The 23,727-nt window shown below is 47.8% G+C and overlaps 1 protein-coding gene across 5 annotated transcripts in view; it reads right to left on the bottom strand.

Moving 5' to 3' along the window:
- LOC140402444 (sodium/calcium exchanger 3-like) overlaps positions 1-23,727 on the bottom strand; it is a 532,474-nt gene that overhangs the window by 34,731 nt on the left and 474,016 nt on the right. For 4 of the 5 annotated variants that reach the window (XM_072490232.1, XM_072490229.1, XM_072490230.1 and 1 more), the window contains exons 3-5: positions 10,080-10,183; positions 8,911-8,928; positions 4,557-4,681 (exon numbers count right to left, since the gene is read on the bottom strand). In XM_072490232.1, the coding sequence (XP_072346333.1) occupies positions 4,557-4,681; positions 8,911-8,928; positions 10,080-10,183 (247 nt within the window). The remainder of the gene's footprint in view (positions 1-4,556; positions 4,682-8,910; positions 8,929-10,079; positions 10,184-23,727) is intronic. The other variant, XM_072490234.1, reaches the window with a different exon arrangement.

Below are 23,727 nucleotides of genomic sequence, written 5' to 3'. Positions count from 1 at the left end.
GTCAAACACACACGTTTGTCGACTAGTCTGTATGGTGGTTCTGAACTGGAGGACAGAGAGGATAACGCACCCCCTCCTACAACAATGCTTAGGAAACTGCAGTTTTCTGAATGAATGCTCAGCCACTACCCACGTCAGTTTGTACAATTCAAAACCTCATTAACAAAGATTCCAACACCTACCCCAGTTGCATGTTGAGAATCATTAAAGGATCATTGGTGTAACTAGCTTCAAGCTGTTGATTGAGGGAAAGTGAATGACGTTTTCCAGAATTGTAAGCTCCGATACGGGCATTCCTAGGATTGTTATTTACAAAGTGAGCTGAATATCAGCCCCTCTTCAGTTGCGACTGAGGCGTTCTGTTCACAAAAGCTATTTTCCTGTGCCGTCAAAACTGAAAGTGTTGGAAACGTTTGTGGAGAGCGAAACGGAGGCTGGGAATCTCCAGGGCCGCCCGTCACAGATAGAATCACGATGGCGCGGTGAGTTGGGTGTCGGGCCAAAAACGTTGCGTGTCTCCCAGCCCGTCCCACCGTCCCCACCATGCTTCCCGACCGTTCCTGGTGAGGTTTCTGCCCAGATGTGGCAGGAAATTGGCTAGCTGAAAGAAGACAGAGGGTAGTGGTTGATGGGAAATGTTCAGAATGGAGTACAGTCACAAGTGGAGTACCACAAGGATCTGTTCTGGGGCCGTTGCTGTTTGTCATTTTTATCAATGACCTAGAGGAAGGCGCAGAAGGGTGGGTGAGTAAATTTGCAGACGATACTAAAGTCGGTGGTGTTGTCGATAGTGTGGAAGGATGTAGCAGGTTACAGAGGGATATAGATAAGCTGCAGAGCTGGGCTGAGAGGTGGCAAATGGAGTTTAATGTAGAGAAGTGTGAGGTGATTCACTTTGGAAGGAATAACAGGAATGCGGAATATTTGGCTAATGGTAAAGTTCTTGAAAGTGTGGATGAGCAGAGGGATCTAGGTGTCCATGTACATAGATCCCTGAAAGTTGCCACCCAGGTTGATAGGGTTGTGAAGAAGGCCTATGGAGTGTTGGCCTTTATTGGTAGAGGGATTGAGTTCCGGAGTCGGGAGGTCATGTTGCAGCTGTACAGAACTCTGGTACGGCCGCATTTGGAGTATTGCGTACAGTTCTGGTCACCGCATTATAGGAAGGATGTGGAGGCTTTGGAGCGGGTGCAGAGGAGATTTACCAGGATGTTGCCTGGTATGGAGGGAAAATCTTATGAGGAAAGGCTGATGGACTTGAGGTTGTTTTCGTTAGAGAGAAGAAGGTTAAGAGGAGACTTAATAGAGGCATACAAAATGATCAGGGGGTTGGATAGGGTGGACAGTGAGAGCCTTCTCCCGCAGATGGATATGGCTGGCACAAGGGGACATAACTTTAAACTGAGGGGTAATAGATATAGGACAGAGGTCAGAGGTAGGTTCTTTACGCAAAGAGTAGTGAGGCCGTGGAATGCCCTACCTGCTACAGTAGTGAACTCGCCAACATTGAGGGCATTTAAAAGTTTATTGGATAAACATATGGATGATAATGGCATAGTGTAGGTTAGATGGCTTTTGTTTTGGTGCAACATCGTGGGCCGAAGGGCCTGTACTGCGCTGTATCGTTCTATGTTCTATGTTCTATGAAATGCAAATAGCTCATTTGAGCTGTTTCGAATGTAATTTATAGGCAGGACTCCCGATTCACCTGTCTCCTGGGAAGCTCCATCCCCCACTCCACCCCCAACGCCCCCCCCCCCCCCCTCTCCAACCACCACCCCCCGCAACCGAGAGTCCTGCTGGCATGAATTGATGAAAATCCTGAGAAACGGGGATCTGGAGGCTTTCAATCTGAGGGGTGGCAAGGGGTGAGAACCCTCCCTACAAATGCCTCCAGGGTGCCGAAGGAGGTCCTTCATGGGAAGTGGAGTCAGGAGAGCTTGTGCTGGGCTGGAGGGTCTCGGGCAGGGCTTTTTTCTTGGGAAGGGGGTCGTTTTGCTGCTCTTCTCTTCTGTAGCCTTGTCAGTATCTCAAAAATACAGTTCTGTGTTAATAAAGTGAAAGTGTTCCCATCTGTAGCCCTAAACCCTTTAAACAGTCTGTCGGTATGCCAAGTTGAAAGATCTGTGAGTAGCAGGTACAATTCCCTTTAATGTGGTGGAATCATTTGAAGTGGTTTTTTTTTTCACATTTTAACTTTTCTGGCCTGTTTGCATGCCTAGAAGCCTAAAAGCTTTGAACTGCATTCTATACATTAAATTTAAGGGACTATTGGCTTTTATGAGCTTTCTGGTTGACAGGTCCATGCAGTTTCAAAGGGAGGATTAAGATTGTTTATTTATATAGCTCTGCACAGATCCATTAACTCAGAGGCAGCTGTTTTATTAAATGCTGTTTTTTAAGAGGCTGTCTCTTTGTTCTCAAGAGCTTTCAACAAAGAGAAAGTATTTCTTTTTTAAAAACTGCCCGGTGAGATGAACGCTGCAGCAGCATTATGAGACTGGACTCTGGGACCTGTCAGAGAGATTAGGTCCCCCCTTCCCCACCCCAAGGATCCAGCGAGAATGGCACTGAAAACCCAAATGAGGGTAAAATGTTCTCGAAGTGCCATTGAGTGGCACGTCGGGTTCACTCCCAGCAACTGCGGGAATCACTCCGGGTTTCCCGCAGGCGGGAGCACGTAGCCTCCAATCGGGTGAATGCTGCCCAGAGTTTTTTAAAAATAAATTTAGTGTACCCAATTAAATTTTTCCAATTAAGGGTCAATTTAGCGTGGCCAATCCACCTAGCCTGCACATCTTTGGGTTGTGGGGGCGAAACCCACGCAGACACGGGGAGAATGTGCAAACTCCACACGGACAGTGACCCAGAGCCGGGATCGAACCTGGGACCTCGGCGCCGTGAGGCTGCAGGGCTAACCCACTGCGCCACCCTGCCGCCCTGAATGCCGCCCAGAGTTAACGTTTCGAGGCCAATGCGGCTTCATCGGAACTGAAGGGAGGTAGAGATGGGATGGGTTTCATGGTGCTGAGAAAGGGGAGAGGCAGGAGCAAAAGGGGAACAAGGCGAAACCCTGTTGAAGAGGAGAGGAGAATGTCTTCACGATCAGCACTCCAGGAGGAGAACTGGCAATGAAGAAAACATCAAAATACTGCGGATGCTGGAGATGAGAAAGAAAACAGTAAGTGCCGTTTATGTGATCTTTTTTTGAGAAAATGTACTTGGTGCTCGAAGCGTTAACTGGATCAGATCCACAGATTTGGCTGGAACAAGATGCCATTGGGACAGTATGCAATATTTGTGGCTGTGAATGTGGTCAGATGTCAGATGCTGGCATTTCCCGTTTGTTTCTCATTACTGTCATTTAGCCCATGGAAAAGAAAACCGGGTCAGAATTTGCCGGGAAAATGACAACGTGCGAATAATATTCACAGTTATTATTGTGTAATCCAGGGTGGCGCGGTGGTTAGCACTGCTGCCTCACGGCATCGAGGATCAGGGTTCGATCCTGCGTCACTGTCCGTGTGGACTTTGCACATTCTCCCCGTGTCTGCGTGGGTCTCACCCCCACAACCCAAAAGATGTGCAGGGTCGGTGGATTGGCCACGCTAAATTGCCCCTTAATTGGAATTTTTGTTTTTTAATGAATGTGTACACCAGCCAGAAACTGGTGGAGAAGAAAAGGATTGCAACCGCCACAGGTTGTTGGCCACTGCAGGCCGCCACCGTGCGCACGCGCAGCCTCTGACCCGGATGTGCGGGGGCCCGTATCTGCAGCAAAAGCTGCGAGATTCACTCCGGGTCCTTGCTAGCCCCCTGCAGGGCTGGGAATTCGTGTCCCTTTAATCCAGGATTTTCAGGACATAGGCCCAATAATGGAGAATCGAGCCCAAGCACTTTACAATGGCCTGAAAATGATTAATTCCACAGCGTCTGCAAGGCCACTGCTGCAAACAATTCGAAAGGATTTAAATGCAATGAGATACACTCCTGAGGAGAAGGGATTAAGGGATAATTTTAAGGGAGAAAACACAAATTGGCGGGATGAACTCTATCAAAAATATTTTGTTGCTTCCAAAAAAAGATTTGTTGCCGACAACTTTGTGACCTCAGCATTGGAGGCAACATTTCCATCGAAGCCATTGGACAATGGTTGACAATTGCTTCAAGTGGCCAATGGTTTCATAGAATCCCTACAGTGCAGAAGGAGGCCATTCGGCCCATTGTGTCTGCACCGACCTTCTGAAAGAACACCCCACCAAGCCCATTCCCCCCGTAAACCCATCACCCCACCTAACCTTTTGGACACTAAGGGCAATTGATCACGGCCAATCCACCTAACCTACACATCTTTGGACTGTGGGAGGAAACCGGAGCACCCGGAGGAAACCCACGCAGACACGGGGAGAACGTGCAGACTCCGCACAGACAGTGACCCAAGGTCGGAATCGAAGCCGTGTCCCTGGCGCCGTGAGGCAGCAGTGCTAACCGCCATGCCACCCCTCGACGAAGAAGCTTAGGTTATACTTTATCTCCAGTGTTATTCAGAAGAATACCTTAAATTCATATGACTCTTCGATGATGACCTCCATTTTGGTATGCTCCCCCAGGATGGGTTTTCCCATTTCTGCGATGCGGTATGCCTCCTCTTCCTCCGCACTCAGCTTTTCATTGGATTCATCTACATACCAGGAAACATCTTGTTAGACATTTCACATTATAGTCTCAATGCTAAGCCGAATATTTGCACAGCAGCCCGGTGGGAACGCCTGTTGTTTGACCCTGGTCCAACCAACTCTACCCCATCCTTCGCCTTCACTCTATTAAAATGGCAAGAAGCATTTGAACTTTCGTATCCTCCGCACCCCAGGCTGAATTTAACATTCCCGGGCCGGATGTGTCTTTGTTGGGGGGAGGTGGGAAGAGGGGGTGGACGTGTAAAATAAGTTGGGTGGCTAGCCCTCCACATTCTCACCCACTCCCGATCCAATCCCCTGAATGCACTAGGTGGCAAGCGTCAAAATCATCGGCCCACCCGCCACATTTAAATGGATCGACCAGGGTCAATTCGGCTTGTTGGCAGGCCTATTGACCTCAATTGTACGCTGCCCACACCAAAATATAGCTGGTGTGGGTGGCCAGGTGGGAGAGGGCAGGCTATTTATTAGAAAAGGCGGGAAGGAAGGGGCGAGGGGCATCTCATTCAGGGATTGTCCTGTGTGCGTAGGGGCACCCCCACCACAAAATGTAACTCCCCATCCTTTCTGCACTGCCTACAAACCCCCCTACCCCCATTTCCCTGTGCTGGAGGATCCCTTAAACCGCAGGATTTACTCCCCCCCCCCCCCCCCAACAGCCACCATCGACTCTTTGAGCTTCTTCCTGCAGTACCGGCAGTGCCCACCCCTGAGCTCTGGCGCTGCCGGGGCCAGCGGAACTGCCAGGCCGTCAGACTGGGCGGCAGCTGCCGAGGGCGGGACGGCCCATTGTTAAATGACTCCGCCCGCCCGCTCGCAGCGTGTTAAGGCCGCGGGGGCAAGCTTTCGTGATGGGTGTCGGCTTCAGGATGCCTTTCGTTCCAGGAAGGAACCGCGCCACCCCCCCCTCCCCCTCAAAATCCAGGCCCCCTCGCGAGTGCCAATCCTTAATCAACAGCATGCAAAGGTAAGGTTAGCTTCGAAAGACTTGGAACAATTAGTGACTGAAATAAACAGACTTTGATGATTTATGGATCTATTTTTTTAAGTAGGCCTCGAAGAATGGATTTTTGCAAAGATTGCGCAACAGCTGATCAAATTCCCCAAAGGAACATCAGCCGAAGTTAATTGGATAAATAATTCAATATTCGCCATCACCTTAAAACAACACGCCACTTGACTAATGATCTCCATAACTCAGTTCCCTAAAGCCATTTAATCTGCTGGTCCAAACGAAATTAAGCATCAGTCACATTTATCTCGCTTCAAGTTCAGTTCACACATGTCGCTGTGTACTGCTGATCCATGTTCAAATAATCATTTGTTGGATTCAATCGAGTCAGTCCAAAACATCAGAATATCGTGATAAAATCTCAGGCTTTGAATCATGTTGAGTACTGAAGCTAATGGATGGTATCTAATAGGTCCTGCTGATTAACAGGGCGACACAGTGGTTAGCACTGTTGATGCACAGCACCAGGAACCTGGGTTCGATTCCCGGCTTGGGGTTTAAAAGTAGGGTGCTCCTTCCAAGGGCCGGGGCAGACTCGATGGGCCGAATGGCCTCCTTCTGCACTGTAAATTCTATGAATATGATGTTAAATACTTAGTAGTTTAAGGTACTACGGTTAACAGATGTAGGGTATCGATTAGTGATAATGCTCTGATGTGGGGGCGGCACGGTGACGCAGTGGTTAGCACTGCTGCCTCACGGCGCCGAGGACCCGCGTTCGATCCCAGCCCCGGGTGGAGTTTGCACATTCTTCCCGTGTCTGCTTGGGTCTCACCCCCACAACACAAAGACGTGCAGGGTTAGGTGGATTGGCCACGCTAACTGCCCCTTAATTGGAAATAAAAAGGAATTGGGCACTCTAAATTTATGAAGAGAAATTATACTCTGATGTGTATATAGAGAGGCGATTCTGGGCATCTGGTGTTGGAGTGAGGAAGTACCTCTGCTAGGAGTAAGGGCGGGATTCTCGCCCATAGTCTCTATCAACGTCCTAGTCGGTGTCTTCTTCACAACCGGGCTTGGGAAAGTATCCAACACTAATCCATGTTGGTTTATTGTACCCCATTCAATGGCCTACAATGGCTCATTGTGCCACCGATTGGACTCATTCTGGGTGCTGCACCACAAAAACTGGGTGCTCCACACCTACTGACTCAAAACACAAAGATAGCCGACACCGTACACGTTGTAGATGGAGACATGAAATTACAGCGAGGTAGACTTAAGGGAATGGGCGAAACCGTGGCAAATGGATTTCAATGTAAGCAAATGTACCGATAAAGGTTTAAACCGGGCACGTTGTACAAGGTGAAAAGCTAGAAATGATGGAGAACCAAAGTGACTTGGGCGGCTCCGGTACACAGATAATGGACAGTTACAGAAAATAATCAAAAAGGCTGATCTTTAAATCTGGAGAACTGGGATACACGGGATAGGAGTCTTGCTTCAAGTTCCTTGTTCCCACTTGGGGTCCAGTGGACAGCGTTGGGAACCGCACATGACGTGGGACGTGTGGCCCTAGAGGGAGTACAGTGTACATTTACCAGAATGATACCCATGGCACCCAAGGGTTAAATGACGAGGAGAGTTACACCCACTATTGCTGAATTTAGAAAGTTAAGGGGTGATTTGATTGAAGTGTTCAAGATACTGGGAGATGGAGTAGAGTGAAGCTATTTCTCTTGGTTAGGGAACCTAGGACTGGGGGGGGGCGGGGTGGGAGGGGTTGCTGGGCGACAGGGGGCTTTGGGGGGGGGGGGGGTTGAAAGCTCCGAAAGCTAGAGCCAGACCTCTCAGAAGTGGAATTACCTAACTTCTCCATACAACGGAGATGGGATTCTGCAAAAGGCAATCGATACTAGATCAATTGTTAATCGGAACCCAAGAGAGATAGGCTTTTGCGAATTAAAGGCGTTAAGGGGCACGGGGCAAAGGTCGATAAATGGGATTAGGTCACGGATCAAACGTGACCCTGTCAAATTGCTGGTCAAGCTTAAGGGAATAAATGCCCACCACCTGTCAGCTTCAGAGGCCAGCCCTGGCTTAGCTGGGAAACAAGTAGAGGCCTGTAGCCCAGGCACATCAATCTCAGCCTACGTCTCATAACCATCTTCCTGTCATCTAAATCAAAGCCAAGATACAAATGTAATCTAAAGCATGAATCCACAACTCGATAAGTAGGCTAATAAAAGTGTCATATACCAGCACTGGATGGCCAATTAAATGATTTACCGCCTGATTTTCCTGATTGTTTTATCCCCTTGCCGACTCCAATCTCTTTTGTCGTGGAAAATAGGCAGAGTCCCATTATGCCAGGTCGCTGCCACTCAATAGTTTCCAGGACTCCCTTGAGGAGGTGGTTTGTAATTGGCACAGGCCTAACGGTCACATGAAGATGAGGTAGGAGGAAGCATTCTTGGCCTCCTCGCCCCCTCCCCACTTTAATTATGCAGCGTGCAGTCATGTGGTGCTCTGATACAGCCCGTCGCAACCAAGAAATTAGTGTTGAGGCTGGTGCTGGGACCCTCCTTTAACCAGAGGTCTGAAAAGGCCCAGAGCCTGAAGATTACCTGTAGGCATTCCCAGGCCTTGAGGCCTTCTGGCTACTACTCTGCAGCAGCAGTCAGGAGGTCCCAAAGCTGGCAGCTACATGTGCTCGCAAGTCTGCGCCTGGCTGCAATTTCTTCTCTCATGTTCCAGCATTGGGCCTAGCCGGGGGAGAGTCCTACAGTGGAGGTGCCCGAAACCAGGCCACATTGATCTGGACTGCACATTTCCAGCATATTCCGCACATGTCCCGGACTGGGGAAAAGGGAGCCATGGAGAATCAACCTGCGAAGGTCTTTCTCCGGCTGTCGCGATTCACGTTACCCACCAGCGCACACTCCTCTGCCCACGGGCTCCCCGAGCGGCGCGGAGTGGCTTCAATGGGAAATCCCACTGACAAGCAGCAGGGAGACAGAATCCTGCAGCCAGCGAGTGACACGCGGCTGGGGAACGGGAGAATCACGCCCCAAGGTAACACTTCCGCCAATTCCCAGCAAACCCTTAGGGGTCACAGTGGGCAGACAGGTAAGCAGCTCGTTGTCACTGCCCACTGCAGGGGCGTGCTGAACTCCGACTAGAGGAGAGGGCAGGAGGAGTTGAACCCGTTAACCCCACAATAAAAGGGAATCAGGTTAGTAGAAACTGACATCTTACCATCAGCCAATAAGAGAGCTGTAGAGAGAGAAAAAAAGGAGTGAAATCCAATGAAATAGTAGCGGAAGACTGTTACTCCACACAATGAAACAATCTGATCCAGGGTGAAACAGTCTTAACACAACTAAACTTTCACATAATTACAGGGACATGTTCACGTAGGTTTTGCAGTGCTGAATGTAATGTGACATTGGAGACTCTTTGCCCACTACGTAATTGTTTGCATAGATACCAAGAAGTTCAGGCAGGGTCCATTGTTGACTATATTTGGAAAGACTAACTTTGGTCTCCAAGGGAATGAAAGGACATGTGGATCAGGCTGAAAAGTGGAGTTGATACCTAGGATCGGCCAAGTCAAACCAAGGGAGACAATAGCTGAAAACATGTCATTGATGTTGAGAAACGCTGTCTATAATGCGAAATGTAAGTATATTAACTTTCAAGGCACAGTGATTCCTTACAATTAACCCCTGAATCTCAATCCTTTGCATGTTGTTTAGCAGTGATGGTCTTATAGCACCGGACAACATGGAAAGTGAATGGCACTGGGATTCCTGTGAAACTAGCAGAAGGTGGGACTCGAAGCCTTACTGTGAGGCAGGTGTGTGCAGCAGGTAGTTGAGGGCCGAAAAGAAGTGTAAGAAACACATGAGGGTTTTATACTGAGCTGGGGGTGCAGCCGACTAAGTTATAGCTGGAGCGTGTGCCGAGAGGGTGGCCTGTGATTTGGCCAGAAAATCCCAGCCAAACTGTTTTCCCTCAAGCTGTTTAATGAGGGTGCGTAACAGAGCTTTTCAACGAGGATGAGTGTGACAGGGACACAGTTCGGACTCACAGTCTAATCACAGAGCTGGAGCGTGTAGGAGAGATTGGCCGGAATGCTCCGCCCGCCGGGTTTCTCGGTTCCCGCCGGCAGCGCACCCCCGTCCGCGCGTTTCCCGGCGGAACGGGGTGGCTTCAATGGGAATTCCCATGGATAAGCGGCGGGAGTAGAGAATCCCACGGCCATCGAACGGCGCACCGTCGGGAAACATGCGGCCGGAGACCCAGGCCCAATGATAATGGAGCTTCCATTACGGAGGTGGACTGTAACAAAGAGCGATCCATAACATTGCCTCTCGCGCACTATACAGACATTGCATTATGGTGTTTTTATGCTTCACGCATACCTGAAATTCCACGTTTCATCCACCTTGGCTTTTCCAGGACAACAAAAAAGTTTTCCTGCTTTTCGTACTCTTCGTCGTCCACAATTTTCACCTGGATTGTCTTCCTGCAGAGATAGAAAGAAAAAAAAACAGGAAAACTGTTGAGCAGCGGGACCAACCTGCAGGAGTGTGTGTGCATTCTGACAGGAGGAACATGTGGAGGATCAGTGGTGGCCGACGCCCCATCAAACGCTAATCCGCAGCTTCACATCACCAAAGACAGACGCGCAGTCAACTATCAGTAGTTGAATGTCAGCTATGTTGGGCTCCGTAAATTTAAGGTCTGCTGCCCTCGTCCTAATTTGCACCACAACAGGTTCACCCCCACATTGGCTCGATTTAAAAATGATCATCCTTTTTCCCCAAATACTTCCATGGCCTTGCTCCTTCCTATCCCTGCAATCTCCTCCAGCCTTACAACCCTCCAAGGTCACTGCAAACTTCTAATTCTGGCCTCTCAAGCATCCCCGATTTTAATCAGTACACGCTGTTATGTTCTTATGCTACGGCCGGTAGGAATGACGCACAATAGAACATCTAGTTCTTGATTAGCTAAAGTATTTTATTATAAAACAAATGTATGGTAAAGATAACTATAAGAAATATATTACAAACTACTAATACTGCTAAATTATCCGAGAGCAACTGCAAGTATATCCACCGAGACGGCTAACTCCCAACGCCTTGAGTCACATGGTAGATTTACACTGCCACCTGCTGGTCGGAGGTCGTGTATATTATTATATACATTTGCATATCATCACACACATAAACACCAATGCCTTCAGCTCTTGGATTTCATACCCTGAACCGTTCCATCTATCTTTACTCTGCTGCTTTAAAATCCTCCTACTTATATGTTCTTGTGTCTCTTCATGTTCAGGCAGCACAGTGGCTAGCTCTGCTGCCTCACAGCGCCAGGGGCCCAGGTACGATTCCGACCTTGGGTGACTGTGCGGAATCTGCACGTTCTCCCCGTGTCTGTGTGGGTTTCCTCCGGGTGCTCCGGTTTCCTCCCACAGTCCAAAGGTATGCGGGTTAGGTGGGGCTCCGGGGATAGGGCGAGAATTGGGTCGAGGTTAGGGTGCTCTTTTGGAGGATCAGGACAGACTCAACGGCCCGAATGGCCTCCTCCTGCGTTGTAGGGATTCGATGATTTAATGATTGCCAAATTTCTGAAGCCCTTAATCCTATGGCAAGTTTGGAGACCTATCGGCTGGGAGTTTTCCAGTCCCGCCCAAGGTGGGAATCGTCAGTCGGTGGGCGAAAAATTTGACGGACCAGCCAGAGGCCCTTTGACTTTGGGTGGGAATTTCCAGTCCTACAGCAAGATTCACTAGAATTATACCAGAAATGAGAGATTATTTGTATGAATATGATGAGGGCAGCCTGGTTAGCACTAATGCCTGACGGCGGCGAGGACCCGGGTTCGATCCCAACCCCGGGTCACTGTCCGTGTGGAGTTTGCACATTCTCCCCGTGTGTGCGTGGATCTCACCCCCACAACCCAAAAAAGATGTGCAGGGTAGGTGGATTGGCCACATTAAATTGCCCCTTAATTGGGAAAAAAAAAGAATTGGGTACTCTAAATTTGAAAAAAAAAGAAAAAAAAATTATGAATATGGGCTTGAAATATTGGGGTTTTTTAAGTAAATATTCTTACTGATGGTTTGCAATTTTCCATTTAACCACAAGACGCATCAAATCCCCAAAATCTAGTGAGGTACAGATTGATCATTATTCCACATATACATACAGAGGAGATCAGTAAATATTCACAACAGTGGTTCGGATTATAAATCATTGTAAAGGTCGAGGTCAGCATCTCCTTTCATACGGATAATGAAAGAAAACATTTTGGGTATTTTTAATTAAAAAATGAAGATTCAGGAGAATATTGTCATGTGAGAGTACTCGAAGAAATGGATGTTTAAGCAATGTGCCTTTAAGAAAATAGTGATGCCAGAGTGTGGGTGGAGCTGGGCTTCAGCTCGGCCATTTTGAAGTTTTTCGTTTCAGTTTGAGGAGAAAGTTGGGAGTGTCTGTGTGTTTTGCTGAGAGCTGCAGGAAGAAAACTCAGAGCTGGTCTGTGGATGCCTGTAAATCCAAAGACTATAAATATATTGAATGTAACCTCATGTCTGTTTTTGAAGGTGAAGTCTTTTGGATGTTTAAAGGGACAGTTTGAAGGATTATTTAGTGTTGTAGTCTTTTGGGGTTATCTTTAAAGTAATGGGCGTATTCAATGTTGGTTTTTTTATAGGTTAAATTGAGTTCATAGAATAAATATTGTTTTGTTTAAAAACCCACGTGTCCATAATTGTAATACCACACCTGGGGAACAAGCTGTGTGCTTCAAAAGCAACAATCCATTAAAGGTGGGAGTTGGGTGAACTCCATTTTAGGGTTCTGAAAACACCTCTCCCATAACAATATCAAAATGATAGATTCTGAGAGGGTCGACAGTGAAAGTGTGGAATAGGTAGCATGGGGGCACACACTGAGAACTATCAGGTATTTTTCAAGACAGGGCAATTAACACAGATTCCTTTACATCAACCGACTACTTAACCACAGCTAGAACACAATGAAAACATCACTGGATAAGTACTTGAATGGGGAAAATCTCAAAAGATAATTATAGATAGATTGGAGAGTTGGGCAGTGAAACGGCAGATGGAGTTCAATCTGGACAAATGCGAGGTGATGCATTTTGGAAGATCAAATTCAGATGTGAATTATACAGTAAATGGCAGAACCATTAGGAACATTGATATACAAAGGGATCTGGGCGTTCAGGTCCATAGTTCCATGAAAGTGGCAATGCAAGTGGATAAGGCGGCCAAGAAGGCATGCGGCATGCTTGCCTTCATCGGACGGGGCATTGAGTGCAAGAGTTGACAGTTCCTGTTACAGCCGTATAAAACCTTAGTTAGGCCACATTTGGAATACTGTGTGCAGTTCTGGTCGCCACACTACTAGAAGGGCGTGGATGTTTTGGAGAGAGAGCTAAGAAGGTTTACCAGGATGTTGCCTGATCTGGAGGGTGTTAACTATGAGGAGAGGTTGAATAAGCTCAGATTCTTTTTGTTGGAAAGACGGAAGCTGAGGGGAGACCCGATTGGGTGGCACGGTAGCACAGTGGTTAGCACTGTTGCTTCACAGCTCCAGGGTCCCAGGATCGATTCCCGGCTTGGGTCCCTGTCTGTGCGGAGTCTGCACGTTCTCCCCGTGTCTACGTGGGTTTCCTCCGGGCGCTCCGGTTTCCTCCCATAAGTCCCGAAAGACGTGCTGTTAGGTAATTTGGACATTCTGAATTCTCCCGCCTTGTACCCGAACAGGCGTCGGAGTGTGGCGACTAGGGGCTTTTCACCGTAACTTCATTGCAGTGTTCATGTAAGCCTACTTGTGACAATAAAGATTGTTATTATTGAGGTCTACAAAATTACGAGAGGTATAGACAGGTTGGACAGTATGAAGCTTTTTCCCAGGGTGGAAGACTCAATTGCAAGGGGGCACGGGTTCAAGGTGAGAGGGGGAAAGTTTAGGGGAGATGTGCAGGGAATGTTTTTCACGCAGGGGGTGGTGGGTGCCTGGAACGGGTGCCAGTGGAGGTGGTGGAGGCAGGCACAATAGCAACGTTTAAGATCTATCTCGATAGACACATAAACGGGCAGGGAATGGAGGGATACAGATTGTTTGGGCAAGAGGTAGTAGGTCTAAATAAGGAATCTGGATTGACGCAAGCTTGGTGGGCCGAAGGGCCTGTTCCTGTGCTGTAACGTTCTTTGTGCTTTGTGTAGCTAGGATGGGGAAATGGAGTTTGAACCACCAGCTTTAATAATGGTCCTTCGGGGCTCCATTTTAAAATGGGCTGATCTGAACTCAGGCAGTGCTCTATATTGCAGTGGGTGAACTTTGAATCTACACTGGCTTCAAGGACCCTGTATTCGATGATTATTCAAATAGAAACAACCGCGCACGGTTACAGGGAAAAGCCAAGAGGAGGGCACTAAGTCATGATGCTCATTTGGAGGGCCGATGCAGACATGACGGGCCGAATGGCCTCCTTCTGCACCTTAATGATTCTGTGACTCTGTGACCCAACTGTGGAAGGGAAACGAAAATCAAATCAAGGCAAGGGCCTTTTTGGATTCAATGTAAGTAACACAATGGGGAATTGGAAGCATAACAGGGTTTGAAGCAAATAAATACCAAGGTTCTGATGAGGTTGCACCCCAGGGTATTGAGAAAAGTAGGTGAGAGAATTTCTGAAGCAGGCACTAGTCTGACATCTTTCCCTGAACTAGGAATTGTACTACTAGATTGGAGTGTGGCTAATGTCACTCCATAATGGGTGGGAGAGAGAAACCAGGTTTTAGGGCCTATCACTTTAACGTTAGCTGTGAGATGTGAAATGTGAGATGTGTACGAGAATCTGCTCTTGAAAAAGGAGTGATTTGAACAAATATGAACCAACAGAATAGCACAGTGGTTAGCACTGCTGCCTCACAGCGCCCGAGACCCGGGTTCGATTCCGGCCTTGGGTGACTGTGCGGAGTTTGCACGTTCTCCCCCTGTCTGCGTGGGTTCCTCCGGGTGCTCCCGTTTCATCCCACAGTCCAAAGACTTGCAGGTTAGGTGGATTGGCCATGCTAAAATTGCCCCTTATTGTCCGGGGATATCCAGGTTGAGTTACAGGAATAGGGAGGTGGACGGCAGGGGCGGGGTGGGGTGGGGGGGGGTGAGTGTGGACCATGGTGGCATTTCCTTTGGGAGGGTCGGTACAGACTTGATGGGCCGAATGACGACCTTCTGCACTGCAGAGATTCTTTGAACCTGACTTTGTCATGGGTAAATTATATGTGAAAAATCTAGTTGAATCTTTTGAGGAGGTCATTAATTGGGTAGATTGGGAGTGATATGTGGACCTCTGTGGACTTGTAGAATAAATTGAATAAGATTCCACACAAGGAACTATTGGCAAAATGGGAATGCATGGAATTGGGGCTAGATTTTAACTTTGATTGAAAATATACTGTGAAAGAGGAAGTACAAGTAAGTACTCTTGATTGATATGATGTGATAAATTTTCCCAGGCATCTGTTCTGCGTCTAAACTTCTCAAGTACAAAGAGAAGGACTAAGAGAGTGTTATACCCAAGGGCAATATTTAATCTAGGGAGCTGGGTTAGATCCCGTGCCACCTACTTTCAGGAAGGCCAGATACATTAAGTGCCAATCATAAAAATCTATCTATCTTTGCCTTAAAAGCATTCGAGATAGCCTGCTTCACTGGGCAGGGAATTCCACAGATTCACAACCCTGTGGATGAAGAAGTTCCTCCTCAACTCAGTCCTAAATCTGCTCCCCCTTATTTTGAGGCTATGTCTCCTAGTTCCAGTTTCACCCGCCAGTGGAAACAAGCCTCCCTGCTTCTCTCTTATCAGGCATTTAACTCCATAGTGGCAGGCCTTCCCCGGATCAAGGACCCCAGGCGATGGAATTCTACTCCAATCACAGGCCGCCATCTCTACATCGCTCCGCAGTGCCACAGGGTAGGTGGTGGCCGCTGATGGTAATGAACCCACTGACACCCAGGAACGTTGATGGGCACAGGCCACAGGTGAGTGGTGGTGAGAAGAGTGTGAAAAGGGGGGGGGGGGAGAGGCAGAGCAAGAGCCAGGGCAGGGTGGTTGGTGTCAGCAGTCTGCTTTTCCTCACACCAAATTAAATGACCCGCCACCAAACTCATCCTGGGGGCACGGCAATGAAATTCGGCCCCAAGTTTGCACTAAGTAAAATGAGACCGTAATTAGTGCAAGTGGGAGGAGAAGGTTCTAAAGGGACACAAACTGAGCGAGTCGGTAAAACTAATGGAAGAAGAATTCAAAATGGCAGGTGCAAGAACGCCGGAGGAATAAATCAGAATATTTTCTCAATAGCTAGGGATCATAGAGCGGCGGAATGATTTGAGAAACTAAGTACGCAAGTCGTTAAAAGTCCACAGGCAGTCACGAAAAACAATCTAAAAGATTGATGGATAGGTGGCCTTGATATCGAGGATGATGGAATATAAAGGCAAGGGATGTCAGCTTTAGTTGTATCGAGCGTCGGACAGGCCCCGTCTGGAGTAACTGCATTCAACTCCAGACTCTGCACCCCCGGAATGACACAGTGCATTGGGAAGGGGGGCGATGCTGATTGACCAGAATGACATCAGGCTGAGAGGGTTACATGATGAGAAGGGGAAGGGGGGGGGGGGTCACATAAACCTGGCTCGAATCCCCTTGTACAGAGAAGACTGAAGTGATTTGATCGAGTTGTTCAAAATGTTGGAGGATTTGATAGCATCGATACTGAGAAATGTTCTCCTCTGGTGACAGAGCCAAGTACAAAAAGACATCATTCTAAACTAAAGCTAAATCATTCAAGAGTGAAATCAATACTTTTCACACAAAATGTTGGAGGAATTTGGAATTCTCTCCCCCAAGAGGCTGGGGTGCTGGGTCAATTGGAGTTTCCAAGATTAAGATCAATAGGTCTTTATTCGTTCAAGGGATGTGGGCATCGTTGGCTGGGCCAGCATTTATTGCCCACCTTTAATTGCCCTGAATTGCATAGCTTGCAAGACCATTTCGGAGGGGCAGTTAGGAATCAGCCACACTGCTGTGGGTCTAGAGTCACAGGTAGGCCAGACCGGGTAAGGACGGCAGATTTCCCTCTCCAAAGGGACGTAAGCGAACCAGATGGTTTTTAAGACAATCAACAACGATGCCAAGGTTATCATTAGAATTGTACTTGAATTTATTGAATTCTAATTTTGCCATATGCCCGTGGTGGGATTCGGACCCAGGTCCCCGGAGCACTGCCTTTGCTCTTGGGATTACCTGTTCAGCAACAATACCGCCCTTGCCTCCTGCGTTAGTTAAAAGTGTCAAGGATATGGACCAAAGATGGGAAAACGAATGAGATGCAGGTGAACAATGTTTTAATTGAATGGAACAGGTCGGAATGGGGCTCAATGGCCTCTTCCTGCTCCTGTCATGGGCCCCGTGGGCAGCCAATCAAAGACACTGAAAATCACGGCCCTCCGATCTGTAGATTCTGGATGGACCCAAAGTGAGAGCTCATTAACAAAGAGAGAGGAGGACATTGGAGCCTATAGGTCACACTCTCCACTCAATTCACCCCGTCCTAATAATAATGGGGAGGCAGTGTCATAGTGTTATTGTCACTGGGTAATGCTCTGGGGACACAGGTTCAAATCCCACCATGGCAGATGGTGAAACTTGAATTCAATAAAAATCTGGAATTAAAAGGTCGATTGTCGTAAAATCTCATCTGGTTCACTGACACCTTCTAGGGAAGGAAATCTGCCTTTGTTACCCGGTCTGGCCTACGTGTGACTCCAGATCCACGGCAATGTGGTTGACTCGTAAATACCTTCAAGGATGAGCAATAAATGTTGTCCCAGCCAGGTGATGCCCACACCCCATAAATGAATTTTTTAAAAAAACATTAAATGTCCTTTGAGAGTCATGTTACTGAAATTTACTGCTTTACCTTCATTCCTGGGGACATATAAAGGGGTTTGCAAAGTGGCATGTAAGAATCCCCAACAGCACCAGATTCTGTATTCCACCACACTGTGCTGTCGACAAACCTTTCAGAGCGAACTGGATTTCCCCAGCTCTGTTACCTGTTTGAAAACCGTGATTGATTGTGAAACCGTCCTGGGGTTATGCTTGGATTGACGAGCGAGACAACTAAGAGTACTGATGCCTCCTAATATGTTAGACTTTCGAGAGCTATTGTTGGAAGACAAACGGATCTCTCGTGCCCTTTTTATTTCAGTCAAATTAATAAGGTTTCACCGTGGGAATGTCTTGTTTTTCTAATCTCGGCGAACACCTTCTGCTGTGAGAGTAGGCATGGATGACTTTTGTTCTGGTAACACTCTGTAATTAGAGTGGGGGCGGTTGATAATTGAAAGTGATTTGTGTGTGCAAACATATGCTTCTCCGTTCCGATCCCATTGAGGGAAGAGACACCTGAAAACGTTGAGGTCTTAACCCACCCACTAGAGTATTAATCTATTGTGGCAGTAAGAATATCATTTCAACTCCCAGCAAAGGCAGTGGTTCAGAGGTATTGTCACTGGACTAGTAATCCAGTGTAATTGGGGGCCCGGGTTCCAAACCTACCCTGGCAGATAGTGAAATTAATGGGGTGGCAGGGTGGCACAGTGGTTAGCACTGCTGCCTCACGGCGCCCGGATCCTGGGTTCGGTTGCGACCTCAGGTGACTGTCTGTGCGGAGTCTGCACGTTCTCCCCGTGTCTGCGTGGGTTTCCTCCGGGTGCTCCGGTTTCCTCCGACAGTCCAAAGGTGTGCAGGTTAAGTCAAGGGGTTGCAGAGATAGGGTGGGGGAGTGAGCCTAGGTTCAGTGCTCTTTCGGTAGGCCGGTGCATGATTGCCCTTGCGTGTCCAAAGTTTGGGTGGAGATACAGGGCTAGGGCCGGGATTAGGCCCAGGTGGCGTGCTCTTTCGAAAGGTCAGCACAGGCTCGATGGGCTGAATGGCCTCCTTCTGCGCTGTAGAGATTCTAGGAAATGAATCAATCGCGCACAAAAGCAAATTACTGCGGATGCTGGAAATTCATCAACTTTGCTTCCAGTTTCCACCCCTCCATCACTTTCACCTGGTCCATTTCAGACTCTTCCCTTCCCTTCCTTGATCTTTCTGTCTCCATTTCCAGCAATAGACTATCTACCAATATCCACTACAAGCCCACTGACTCCCACAGCTATCTGGACTACAGCTCTTCACACCCTACACCCTGTAAGGGCTCCATCCCTTTCTCTCAACCCCTTCGCCTCCGTCACATTTGTTCCGATGATGCCACTTTCCAAAATGGTGCTTCGAAAATGTGTTCCTTCTTCCTCAACCGTGATGTCCCACCTACAGTTGTGGACAGGGCCCTCAACAGTGTGCGGTCCATCTCCCGCGCCACTACCCTCGCCCCCTCCACTCCCAGAACATGGATAGAGTCCCCCTCATTCTCACATTTCACCCCACCAGCCTCCGTATGCAAAACATACTCCTCCGCCATTTTCGCCAACTCCAGCGTGATGCCACCACCAAACACATCTTCCCTTCACTCCCTCTGTCAGCATTCCGCAGAGACCGTTCCCTCCGAGATAATCTAGTCCACTCCTCCACCGTACCCAGTACCTCTCCCATCACCATGGCACCTTCCCATGCAATCGCAGAAGGTGTAACACCTGCCCCTTTACCTCTTCCATGCTTAACATCCCAGGCCCAAAACACTCATTCCAGGTTAAGCAGCGTTTCACTTGCACCTCTTTCAATATGATCTATTGCATTCGCTGCTCCCAATGTGGTCTCCTCCATATCGGAGAGGCCAATCGCAGACTGGGTGATCGCTTTGCTGAGCATCTTCGGTCTGTGCGTATTCAGGACCCTGACCTTCCTGTTGCTTGCCATTTTAACACAAGACCCAGCTCCCAAGCCCACATGTCTGTTCTTGGCCTGCTGCAATGTTCCAGTGAAGCTCAACGCAAACTGGAGGAACAACATCTCATCTTCCGGTTAATCACGCTTCCGGTCTCAACATCGAATTCAACAACTTCAGATGATTAGCTCTACTCCACCTCGACCCCTTTGTTTTCATCCCATTTCATTTTAACTGTCTTTTTCTTTTACCTTTTATTTCTTTCTTGTCTTTCTTTTTTTTTTAACAAACAATTTTATTGAGGTATTTTAGGCATATAGAAAAGGTGACATTGTACAGTACAAAAAAAAAGTCAAGACACAAATTAAACATAGAGCAAACCACAGCTCTGTTCATGCAAGGACCTGCCTCAATATCCCTCTACTCTAATCTACATTAGTGTCTCCCCACCCCCCTGCTGACGCTTACTCCTCTGCGAAGAAGTCAATAAATGGCTGCCACCTTCGGGCGAACCCTAGTAGCGAACCTCTCAAGGCGATCTTGACTTTCTCTAGGCCAAGAAAGCTCGCCATGTCCGACAGCCATACCTCAGCTCTCGGGGGCTTTGAGTCCCTCCATGCTAACAGTATTCGTCGCCTGGCTACCAGGGAAGCAAAGGCCAGAACGCCGGCCTCTCTCTCTTCCTGGACTCCCGGGTCCTCCGAAACCCCAAAGATTGCCACCTCAGGGCTCCCGCTATCTTATCACCCCGCTCCTTTCCTTTTCCCCTCTTTGCTTTCCCCTTCCCCCTTCCATCTGTCACATTTTACCCTCTGACTTTAATTTCTCTGCTGTTTGGCCTTTCACACCTTTTGTTCTCTCTGGGGACTGCCATTAGCACTCTTTCCCCTTGGGTTCTGTGGCTATGACTCATCTTTCATTCCCTCACCCTACAGTATAAATATCTCCAACTTTTTACGCCTTTTAGCTTTGACAAAGGGTCACCTGGACTCGAAACGTTAGCTCTTTCCTCTCCCTACAGATGCTGCCAGACCTTCTGAGATTTTCCAGCATTTTCTCTTTTGGTGTACAGGAGAGTGTTATTAAATGGAGGAAAACACATTGTTGTAAATGACCCATTACAGGCCATCAACAACAAACTGGGAGCCAACCAGAGAGTCATGTGATCGATGTTTACCCAGCTGTCCTGGAGTTACCTGGAAACTTAAATAACCCTTTAGACTTTATGAAGATCACATCGAGATATGGATGTCCACAACTCCAGGGAAGCAATGGTCTCTCCGCTGCTCCTTCAGAAACTTAACCCGCACGTTCAGGTAAGACTTGAACAGAGCCCATGTTAATCCTATCAGGCTCAGTTACATTCAGAGTGTAACTTCTATTCCCCTCTCCACCCCACAATCATTGAGCCTGAATGGTCAATTCTCAAGAGAAGATAATTTGAGCCCAATAGCAGGGGAGCTGCAGTAGCCACCCAGTGGGGAGAATAGTAAGGTCTAAATGATGACTGAAAGAGGGCTTGTACAGCTATGCTAACAATTGCGATTAATCTTTGCTGCGCATTCTGTGCACAATGACCATCTCCAATAAGAGATAATCGAACCATCTCCCCTTGACATTCAATAGCATTACCATCACTGAATTTCCCACTACCAACATATCTTGGGGGTTACCAATGACCTGAAACTGAACTGGACCCAGCCATATAAATACAGTGACCACAAGTAGTTATGGGCCAGGGTTTAGAGAACCCCAAAGTGTATCATGGAGTTCACCTGACCCACAACTTTGAATAGATTGTGGTCATGGGGAAACACAGGGGCCTACTCTGCAGGTGTGATACAACAGAAATCTACAGTACTTTTAAATTAAAACACTGTTTATTTATGAAACCAGTTAACACTTTATAAACCCACAGTAAACATCTTAACAACTATCAACACTAATAAATCCTCCAAAGAATACAGTACTCTATAAGTAACTCTTAATCTTTCCTTGCAACATCCATTAGACAAAAAGAACCCTCTTTACAGAAACACATCAGGTTTAAATTCTCTACTGAGAGCAGTTATCACTCTGAATTCACCAAATGTTCGAGACATAGTCTTTAGATGGCAGAGAGATCAAAATTACACCTTCTTTGGCTGGCTGCAGCTCCAACACTAAAACGAAACTAAAAAAACACAGACACGCCCAAGCTTTTCCTCAAAGCGAAACTAAAAAGCAGAGCCAGAGCTCAGCTCCACCCACACTCTGACATCACTGCAGCCACTTGAGCAGACAACCATTTCTTAAAGTGACATTCCCATGACAAAGTGCAGGTCAGAGGCTGGGAATCCTGCGGTGAGTAACTCACCTCCTGATTCCTCAAACCTTGCCCACCGTCTACAAGGTACAAGTCAGGAGTGTGATGGAATACTATCCATGTGCCTGGGTGAGTGCAGCTCCAACAACACTCAAGACGTTCGATACCATCCAGGATAAAGCAGCTCCCCCTCCCTTGATTGGCACCCCATCGACCAACATCACTTCCTCCACCACCGATGCACAGTAGCAGCCGTGTGTACCATCTACACGATGTACTACAGCGACTCATCAGACCTCCTTTGAGAGCGCCTTCCAAACCCGCGACCTCTGCCAACCACCTTGGAGGCAAAGGGCAGCAAACTCACCACCCACTACACGTTCACCTCCAAGCCACACACCACCCTGACTTGGAACCACATCACCGTTACTCCACTGTCGCTCAATCAAAATCCTGGAACTCCTTCTCGAACACCACATGGTCTGCAGTAGTTCAAGGAAGCAACTCACCGTCACCTTTTCAAGGGGACATAGGGAGGGGCAAGAAATACTGGCCTCAGAATAGATCGGTGCTTGATGGTAGGCACAGACACGATGGGCGGAAGGCACTCTTTCTGTGCTGTATGACTCTATGATCCTCATGGCATCCCATGAAAGATTAAATGGAAGAACGTTTGGCAATATTGCAGGGGTCTCCCTGTCTGCAATCGTGAATTTTCACAGAATTTTACAGTGTAGAAGGAGGCCATTCGGCCCATTGAGTCTGCACCGGCACTTGGAAAGAGCACCCTACCCAAGCCCACACTTCCACCCTATCCCCATAACCCAGTAAACCCACCCAACACTAAGGGCAATTTTGGACACTAAGGGCAATTTATCATGGCCAATCCACCTAACCTGCACATCTTTGGACTGTGGGAGGAAACCGGAGCACCCGGAGGAAACCCACGCACTCACGGGGAGAACGTGCAGACTCCGCACAGACAGTGACCCAAGCCGGAATCGAACCTGGGACCCTGGAGCTGTGAAGCAATTGTGCTATCCACAATGCTACCGTGCTGCCCCATTAACAAATGCCACATTAACAAAAGTCAATCTTATCTCTGCACCTCCACACACACTGCAGAATTTGTACATGGGCATCATTGCTTCCTCGTCAATTAAAATTAGTACTGGGTGTACTTGTAAACAAAAACAAACATCTCAAGAATGTTGAGGTGCTTTTGCCTGCAGAATGATGCATTTTATCTGAACATTAGCAATGATATAAATACCTCTTTACAAAGCATGCCTTCATGTTCCAGATTTACTTTATTTATGGTTTTAAGATCCAAATTCGGTATGCTAATCCTTTGAGATGTACAACACATTGGCCATCTCGCAAACAGCGCTGTAATATATTTCCTTGGGGAAAGGGAAGATTTTGACGTGACCCAATTGACGATTTTACAGTGACGATGATTGACAAGGCCAATCGAAGCAAGAAAAGTGAGTTTCCCTCAGCTTGTCATCCTGTTTCATAAAAGTTTCATAGAATCCCTCTGGTGCAGAAGGAGGCCATTCGGCCCATCGAGTCAGCACCAACCCTCCAAAAGAGCACCAATACTTCAGCCCACTCCCCCACCCTATCCCCGAAACCCCACCCAACCTTTGAGCACTGTTATGGGCCAGGGCTTAGACACCCCAAAGTGTATTATAAAGCCCCCTGACCTATAACCTTTTTGTTGAATTTGGCTAGGATGAGCACACGAGCCTTCACTTCAGGCGTGATTCATCAGACTTCCTCGGGGCTTTTATCAAAACAAAGTTTATTATAAGAATGGAGTTAA

Source organism: Scyliorhinus torazame, chromosome 25 (genome assembly GCF_047496885.1).
Source record: "Scyliorhinus torazame isolate Kashiwa2021f chromosome 25, sScyTor2.1, whole genome shotgun sequence".
Taxonomy (NCBI): Eukaryota; Metazoa; Chordata; class Chondrichthyes; order Carcharhiniformes; family Scyliorhinidae; genus Scyliorhinus; species Scyliorhinus torazame.
The sequence above is the reverse complement of the archived record's forward strand: the minus strand, read 5'-3'. Positions and strand labels throughout refer to the sequence as shown.